Genomic DNA, 9,087 nt, shown 5'->3' on the forward strand with positions numbered 1-9,087 from the left:
TAGACACGATTTCATAGGCGTAAAGGAGCACAGAGCAGGGATCAACCATCAGGGGCCCACAAGGCGGCCCGATCCTTCGGCACACGGCACAGAGAACCAGCCCCGCAGAGCCCAGAAAGCAAGGAGCGGGGTAGAGAGGCGAGGCAAGCAACGGTCTCCTTGAAGTAGGCACACAGCCCGCAGTCCAGAGCTCTGCCGCCAGACACGTTGCTGGAGAGAAACCGGAGAAATCGGCTGCCTTGCGTCGGCCGAGAGGTGCCAGAGAGCCGAGGGCACTGAGCCTTGTCCATCAACCAAACGCTCGTAGTTGACAACGGAGCTGACCCGCTCTAACGTCCTCTGTGTAAGTAAACGCGTCCAAAAGTAAAAGTCTGTAATGAACGCAGCCGGTTAGTACCAGTGACTGTCAGTCATTAGAGCCAGTATGGAGCAGCGACAGTAAAAGCCAGAAAATAAAAGCAAGAAGTGTAGAGGACGCAGCGAGCGAGGACACGGCAAGACCAGGGCTGCCGGGACAAAGAGACGATAATTGCCAGGGGACACTGAAGGAACACCACGCCATTTTATTGTGCCGCGGACGGCCCCCAAAGGCTCCCTGCCCGCTGCGATCTCAGGGCTCTTTCACGTCCAAGAAGGCCGCGCAGCAGCCAGCAGCCGCGCGGCTCAGGGTGCAGACAGCGCGACGGATCCAGCGCAGGCAGCCTGAGAAATCCGGGTGCGGGCACCATCCGGCGGGACGCCGAGAGGGACGGCGCTCTGCAGGGCGCGCGCCTTCTACGTTCTCGGCGATCTGCAGTCCGTCTCCGGCGTTGGGCCACAGGGCCGGTGCAATCGGCTGGGACGCGCTTTCCTCTGCGGGCTCAGGCTCTCTGGCGGCTGCTGCTGGGGTCTCCAGCGAGACGCTGGGCCTGGGCTGCGCGGGGCTTGCCTCCCAGGGGCTCTGGTCACCCGTAGAGCGTCTGTACCGCTCGTAGACCGAGGGCAGCCGCCAACAAGGACTGCAAAGCAGTTGCCCGTCGTAAGCGCCACCGGGGCCTGCCCCCTCTCCCAGTACCGGGTAGAGAGGCAGCGGCCGCGGCGCGGAATCTTCGGAGATCGGCCACCACGGACGCCTGGAATGTGGCGCGCAGTCAGCGGCATCCCAGGCCGGATTCACGACATCGAGAAAGTGCTGCTCCATCGCAGAGACCTCGGACCAGCAGGACACAAGCGTCTGAGCTGATGCACGAGCCAAAGCCTTCAGCCGTACCAGCAGCCTCGGTATTTATGCTCTTCTCCCTGCTGGGCGGATGCAAACGGGACGTAAAAAACAAAAAAAAAAAAGTCGGTGTACTTGAAAACGGAATTACCCGCAACCCACAAACTCCAGTGAAACGGTAAACGCGAAAGAAATACGAAACAACGGGCACGGAGCAACCAGCAATCACCACCACAGGACAAGGTAGGGAGAACCAGGAGCAAAGCAAAGAGAGAAGCCACCCTGTGGCGGGGTGGGGGTGCGGGGCCGACCAGTGAACCCCGCAGGGAGGAGACGACCCCACGGGTCTCCCTGAAATCAGCGCCCAGGCACCCCCTCTAGCCTTCTGATCCCAGAGAGACGTTGCTAGAGAGCAACCCGGAGAAATCACACCCACCGCCACAGGGCCAGCCCCCGCAGAGAAAACGGCGTTGCAGGGGTGTGAAAACGCGAATTTGAAGCCGGAGTTCTAGCACACCAACAACGCCACCGTCAAAAAATCCGTAACCCGAATGAAATACGAAAAAAGGGGCAAAGTACACGGAACAACCCACTGCTCAGAAGTATGTGGCAGCAACTATTAGCAAATCCTACAGAGAACTCTCCCTGCAGCAGGGGGCCAGCAAGTAGCGGTGCGTGGGCGTGGGGGGGGGGCGCTGGAAATCAACTTGTGCCGAAAATCACCGCACAACCAACTCCACAGGGGCTCTACGCAAGGAACACTGCTGGAGAAGAAACCGGAGAAAGCACACTCGCTCACACAGGGCAAACTACAGCTGGGCCAACGACGGTGCAGGGCTCCAAACACCGTTAGGCACGCAGATGCATCTGCACTGACGGCACTGTCCAAAAATCCGTCCACGGAACAAATTCACAGAAAGGAGCTCAGTGCAAGACACAGCCTACCGGAGAGAAGTCTGTGGCAGGAACTATTGGCAATACGTAGGGAGAACTCTCCTTGCAGCAGGGGCACATCATTTAGGGCTTCAGGGGGGAGGAAACCAAGTGGTCCCTGAAATAATCCCCCACAAACACCACTGGGTCTCTATGCTCACAGACACACTCCCGGAGGGAAATCGGAGAAATCCGACAGGGTGCAACCGGTCTAGGGAAGGCAAAGCCCCGAGCCTGGCTGGGCCCCAACAAGCCCAAACTGAAGAGGGACTTAATCTGCGTTAGCAACGTCACACTCAAAAATACCGTCGTCGTACACCAAATGAAATACGGGAAAGGGGGCACCGTGCACGGTACAATCAGTGGGTGGGACCGTCGTAGCACATCTCATAGTGAAACCACAGGGAACCAACTCTGCAGGTGGCAGAGAGCAGCCAGGCAGGCAGGGAGAGAAAGAACCCATCCAGGGTGGAAAGGAAACCACTGGGTCCCTGAAAACGACACCCAGCTGTGTTCCTCTAGGGCTGTGTGTCAGTAGAGACTTTGCTGGAGCGAAACCTGAGAAATCAGCAGCTCTGCAAGAGGGCCTGCTGGGCCAGCCAACCCACAGCGTTGCTGTGGTCCAGAAAAGCGTATCCGTAAGTGGACTTAACCCACTTGACGGCGCTAACGACGTCAACGTCAAGGATTCCGTAGTCCCAAACAGGCAAAGAAAGGGGCATAGTGCAGGGCACAATCGGTAGGTCAGGACAGCTAGGAAGAACTGTTGACAAAACGCACAGACCCCAAACCCCGCAGCCGGGGGAGAGGAGTTAGCCGTGGAGAGAGGCGACACAATCACCATCCTCCCAGGACTCCGCGCGCTGACGCGCCCCTCTAGTGCTCTGCGCCGACAGGGACGTTCCGGTAAGGAAACCGGAAAAATCCTGCACTCCGCAACAGGGCGAACGTGAGCAGAGCCAACAGCGGTGCCGTGGTCCGGGATCCGCCGTTGATAACGGAGTGCACCGGCACTCACGACGTCAACGTCGAGAAAACGGTAGACACGATTTCATAGGCGTAAAGGAGCACAGAGCAGGGATCAACCATCAGGGGCCCACAAGGCGGCCCGATCCTTCGGCACACGGCACAGAGAACCAGCCCCGCAGAGCCCAGAAAGCAAGGAGCGGGGTAGAGAGGCGAGGCCAGCAAGGGTCTCCTTGAAGTAGGCACACAGCCCGCAGTCCAGAGCTCTGCCGCCAGAGACGTTGCTGGAGAGAAACCGGAGAAATCGGCTGCCTTGCGTCGGCCGAGAGGTGCCAGAGAGCCGAGGGCACTGAGCCTTGTCCATCAACCAAACGCTCGTAGTTGACAACGGAGCTGACCCGCTCTAACGTCCTCTGTGTAAGTAAACGCGTCCAAAAGTAAAGGTCTGTAATGAACGCAGCCGGTTAGTACCAGTGACTGTCAGTCATTAGAGCCAGTATGGAGCAGCGACAGTAAAAGCCAGAAAATAAAAGCAAGAAGTGTAGAGGACGCAGCGAGCGAGGACACGGCAAGACCAGGGCTGCCGGGACAAAGAGACGATAATTGCCAGGGGACACTGAAGGAACACCACGCCATTTTATTGTGCCGCGGACGGCCCCCAAAGGCTCCCTGCCCGCTGCGATCTCAGGGCTCTTTCACGTCCAAGAAGGCCGCGCAGCAGCCAGCAGCCGCGCGGCTCAGGGTGCAGACAGCGCGACGGATCCAGCGCAGGCAGCCTGAGAAATCCGGGTGCGGGCACCATCCGGCGGGACGCCGAGAGGGACGGCGCTCTGCAGGGCGCGCGCCTTCTACGTTCTCGGCGATCTGCAGTCCGTCTCCGGCGTTGGGCCACAGGGCCGGTGCAATCGGCTGGGACGCGCTTTCCTCTGCGGGCTCAGGCTCTCTGGCGGCTTCTGCTGGGGTCTCCAGCGAGACGCTGGGCCTGGGCTGCGCGGGGCTTGCCTCCCAGGGGCTCTGGTCACCCGTAGAGCGTCTGTACCGCTCGTAGACCGAGGGCAGCCGCCAACAAGGACTGCAAAGCAGTTGCCCGTCGTAAGCGCCACCGGGGCCTGCCCCCTCTCCCAGTACCGGGTAGAGAGGCAGCGGCCGCGGCGCGGAATCTTCGGAGATCGGCCACCACGGACGCCTGGAATGTGGCGCCCAGTCAGCGGCATCCCAGGCCGGATTCACGACCTCGAAAAAGTGCTGCTCCATCGCAGAGACCTCGGACCAGGAGGACACACGCGTCTGAGCTGATGCACGAGCCAAAGCCTTCAGCCGTACCAGCAGCCTCGGTATTTATGCTCTTCTCCCTGCTGCGCGGATGCAAACCGGACGTCAAAAACAAAAAAAAAAAAAGTCCGTGTACTTGAAAACGGAATTACCCGCAACCCACAAACTCCAGTGAAACGGTAAACGCGAAAGAAATACGAAACAACGGGCACGGAGCAACGAGCAATCACCACCACAGGACAAGGTAGGGAGAACCAGGAGCAAAGCAAAGACAGAAGACACCCTGTGGCGGGGTGGGGGTGCGGGGCCGACCAGTGAACCCCGCAGGGAGGAGACGACCCCACGGGTCTCCCTGAAATCAGCGCCCAGGCACCCCCTCTAGCCTTCTGCTCCCAGAGAGACGTTGCTAGAGAGCAACCCGGAGAAATCACACCCACCGCCACAGGGCCAGCCCCCGCAGAGAAAACAGCGTTGCAGGGGTGCGAAAACGCGAATTTGAAGCCGGAGTTCTAGCACACCAACAACGCCACCGTCAAAAAATCCGTAACCCGAATGAAATACGAAAAAAGGGGCAAAGTACACGGAACAACCCACTGCTCAGAAGTATGTGACAGCCACTATTAGCAAATCCTACAGAGAACTCTCCCTGCAGCAGGGGGCCAGCAAGTAGCGGTGCGGGGGCGTGGGGGGGGGGGGCTCTGGATATCAAGTTGTGCCGAAAATCACCCCACAACCAACTCCACAGGGGCTCTACGCAAGGAACACTGCTGGAGAAAAAACCGGAGAGAGCATACTCGCTCACACAGGGCAAACTACAGCTGGGCCAACGAGGGTGCAGGGCTCCAAACACCGTTAGGCACACAGAGTGCATCTGCGCTGACGGCACTGTCCAAAAATCCGTCCACGGAACAAATTCACAGAAAGGAGCTCAGTGCCAGACACAGCCTACCGGTGAGAAGTCTGTGGCAGGAACTATTGGCAATACGTAGGGAGAACTCTCCTTGCAGCAGGGGTACATCATTTAAGGGTTCAGGGGTGAGGAAACCAAGTGGTCCCTGAAATAATCCCACACAAACACCACTGGGTCTCTATGCGCACATACACACTCCCGGAGGGAAATCGGAGAAATCCGACAGGGTGCAACCGGTCTAGGGAAGGCAAAGCCCCAGCGAGGCTGGGCCCCAAAAGCCCAAACTGAAGAGGGACTTAACCTGCGTTAGCAACGTCACACTCAAAAATACCGTCGTCGTGCACCAAATGAAATACGGGAAAGGGGGCACCGTGCAGGGTACAATCAGTGGGTGGGAACGTCGTAGCAGATCCCATAGCGAAACCACAGGGAACCAACTGTGCAGGTGGCAGAGAGCAGCCAGGCAGGCAGGGAGAGAAAGAACCCATCCAGGGTGGAATGGAAACCCCTGGGTCCCTGAAAACGGCACCCAGCTGGGGCCCTCTAGGGCTGTGTGTCAGTAGAGACTTTGCTGGAGAGAAACCTGAGAAATCAGCAGCTCTGGAAGAGGGCTTCCTGGGCCAGTCAACCCACAGCGTTGCCGTTGTCCAAAAAATCTTATTAGAGAACGGACTTAACCGCACTACCAATGTCATCTTCAAGGATTCTGTAGACCCAAAGAGGCCAAGAACGTAGCTTAGAGCAGGGCACAAGGTATAGTTCAGGACTACCTAGGAGGATCTTTGCAAATCATACAGAGCAGTATCCCTGCCGGCAGGGAAGAGCTGTGATAAGCACCCACCTACACCCCTCTAGGGTTCCCAGCCCCTAGCGACATTGCTGGAGAGAACTCGCAGAGATCTTACAGGCTGTAATGGGGCTGTTGAGGACACTGCCCACAGCTTTGCTGTGCTCCAAAACACCGTATTTGGGTTTGTTTTAGTTTTAGTTTTGGGGGGCGTTATTTTTAGAGGGGGGAGGGAGGGAAAAGAGAGGGAGAGGAACATCAGTGTGCTGTTGCTGCTTCTGTGCTCCCAACTGGGAAACCTGGCCCTGAAAGCAGGCCTGTGCCCTGACTGGGAATCGAACCCGTGACTCTTTGGTTCACAGGCTGGCGCTCAACTCACTGAGCCACACCAACTGGGACCAAAAGAAAAGCATATCTGAGAAAGGACTTAACTTAACAATGTCAACTAAAGGATTTCATAGCCCCAAAAAGACGACGAAAGGAGCATAGAGCGAGAACTATCTGTAGGTCAGAACTCCCTAGGAGGAACTGTGGGCAAAACGCACAGACCACAAACCCTGCAGCCAGGGGAGAGCAGCTAGCTGTGGAGGGAGGACATAGAATCATTATTGTCCCTGTAACCGGCTGGCTGGCGCGCTCCCCTAGGGCTCTGTGCCATCAGGGACCTTGCTGGAGGAAAGCCGGGGACATCATACACGCTGCAGCAGGGCGAAGGCCGCCACAGCCAACAGTGGTGCAGTGGCCCAAAGACGCCCAACCCGAAATGGAGCTCATCCACACTAACCTCGTCAGAGCCCGAAACCCTTACACCCTGTGAAATACAAACATTGGAGCGTAGAGTAGGGACAATCCATTAAGTCGGATCTATATATCTGCAACTATTACCAAATGGCTGCGAGATACATCCCTGCAACTGGGGCACAGCAGTTAGAGGCGCAGTGGTCCAAAGAGTCGTGATGGAAAACGCTGTTAATCTGCACTAAGTGCTTCAGTGTCAACATGGAGAAAATCCACATATCCCACGAAACAGGAATAAAGGGGCACAGAGGGCAGAGCTGTCAGTGGGTCAGAACAATGTAGCAAGACCCATCAGCAAACAGTAGAGGGAAGTAACTGTGCAGATGGCAGAAAGCAGCGAGGCAAGCAGGGAGGCAAAGAAACTACACTCAGGTGCTGTGAAAGCAGCACACAGCCATCGCCTCCAGGGCTGTGTGTCAGGAGAGGCTTTGCTGGAGAGGACCTGAGAAATGAGCCTCCCTGCACCCTGGCTTGCTGGGGCAGCCGGCCCACGTGTATGCTGCTGACTACGTAAAGTCAGTATGTGTATTTTCAGAGAAAGACATTCACTCCATTTTGTCTGGACTGTAATTCAACTTTATCATAAAGAGTACTGGTAATTCCAGATCTTTCATCATCTCTGCAGTATTTCCCTGTCTGGTGTTAGGGAAAGAGGGTGGAGCCCTGAGCTTCCCTTCCCTTCCCTGGCCTAAGGAAGCACTTGCAGGTGACTCCAGGGCAGATTCAGCACCCCACCCCCAGAGGCTGTGTTCAGGCTGGCTGGGAAGGCGAGACATTTGTATCTCTAACGACAAATCGGCTCAGAACCTGACATTTACAGAGTAGGTATGAAACCCACGTTTGCCGGATCTTTATTTTGGAACCCTTTATATTCATTTTACTACTTTCAACATTTTTGTTTGAATTCATTTGATCACGGTCAGGATGCTCAGACGCATCTTCTACCCTGTCACTTAACTGACTTGCTCCCTCTACAGTTACTCTGCATAGTATGGAGAGAAGTTAAGCCCAAAGTACAACTACAGCTATGCTGCCCAGCTTTGCTCAACAGTCGTTTGGACCCATAATTCCTTGGATCCAGGAAGCCAGCCCGTGTTAAGTTGCGTCAGGATTTCCCATACCGCCAGGAGAAGAAGGCTGGTGTTGGAATCATGCAGCAACGGTAATGGTGAGATACAGACCTACTTCAAAGCTGTGAACCTGAGGGAACGAGATTCCTCTTAGAATTAATTAGATGTGAGTATGTCTTTGTGGCCTCCTTTCTTTTGAACCCTTAATGGCTTTTCAATTTTTTTTACCTCCTGAAAGCAGCACAGAGGTTGAGGCTGTGATTCTGTTAACGATTGGATTGGATCACACTTGTCTTCTCTCCTGGAGGTGAAGGAGGTCAGAAGTAGCCTCTCCCAAACGTGCCTCCTTGGACTGTGTTGAGCTGAAGGCAATCAAGGCCCCGCAGATTCAAGAAAAACTTTGACCTCTCCCTCAGCTACCTGGAGCATGAAAGGGCCTGGGTGGGGATAGTTGCGGGGCCACCTTTCTCTCTGAACGGCCTGTCTCTATGGCAGGGCGATCCTCTCCCTGCCCTGTGAACTCCTCCCCTCCCCTCAGAAACCCCAGGACCCTCACCCATTCCTGCGCTCAGGAAAGCACCTGAGCCTCAAGGGCCTGACTAGGCCCCTGCAGAGCAAACCATTGGAGAGAAACTACGTGTAGGAGAAGCAAGAGCCAACGCCTTGGAAGGGTGCTCTCCTAGGGTCTCGCTGTCAGGCGGAAACCAGCGCCTGTTGTTGCCTAACTCGGGATCCCAGCACGGAGAAATCACGCTCATCACCGAGCAGGTGTGTGCTGCGCTGGCATCGCTCCCTGCGAGCCTGGGCGGCCCGAGAGTGAGATGAGAGGCAGGGCTAGAGCACAACCTGCTCACTGGGTCCGGTTCCTGCCTGGGGCGCCCCAGCCAGCCCCAGCCTGCCCCAGATGCGGGGCTGGGGAAGACCGCAGGGCCACTGAGAGCACCTGGCTGGCCACCACCCCCGCGGCTACAAGGAGAAACCATCGGAGAAGCCGCGAGCCAGGCGGGCAGTGCTCCAAACCGCGTGTGACAAAGCAGCTGTGCCGCGGGGATCGAGAAAAGGCGGAGCACGCGGCGCATCTCACGCTGCCAGGGCCCAGAGGGGTGCAAACAGCGGTGTGGTGGCCGACGCGAAAACTGTCTTGACGCATTCG

General features: G+C 56.8%; 2 protein-coding genes across 2 annotated transcripts; both read right to left on the reverse strand.

The window, feature by feature from the left end:
* Window positions 1–610: 610 nt before the first annotated feature.
* Window positions 611–1,180, reverse strand: LOC139440735 (annexin-2 receptor-like). The gene has a single exon (XM_071220737.1). The coding sequence runs from the start codon at window positions 1,178–1,180 to the stop codon at window positions 611–613; it is 570 nt and encodes a 189-aa protein (XP_071076838.1).
* Window positions 1,181–3,781: 2,601 nt separating this feature from the next.
* On the reverse strand, window positions 3,782–4,351 carry LOC139440736 (annexin-2 receptor-like). The gene has a single exon (XM_071220739.1). The coding sequence runs from the start codon at window positions 4,349–4,351 to the stop codon at window positions 3,782–3,784; it is 570 nt and encodes a 189-aa protein (XP_071076840.1).
* Window positions 4,352–9,087: the final 4,736 nt, after the last annotated feature.

This window comes from Desmodus rotundus, chromosome 1, assembly GCF_022682495.2.
Source record: "Desmodus rotundus isolate HL8 chromosome 1, HLdesRot8A.1, whole genome shotgun sequence".
NCBI lineage: Eukaryota > Metazoa > Chordata > Mammalia > Chiroptera > Phyllostomidae > Desmodus > Desmodus rotundus.

Coding starts and splice junctions, on each gene's coding strand:
- LOC139440735 (XM_071220737.1), bottom strand. CDS start 1,180: ATGGAGCAGCACTTTCTCGATGTCGTGAATCCGGCCTGGGATGCCGCT.
- LOC139440736 (XM_071220739.1), bottom strand. CDS start 4,351: ATGGAGCAGCACTTTTTCGAGGTCGTGAATCCGGCCTGGGATGCCGCT.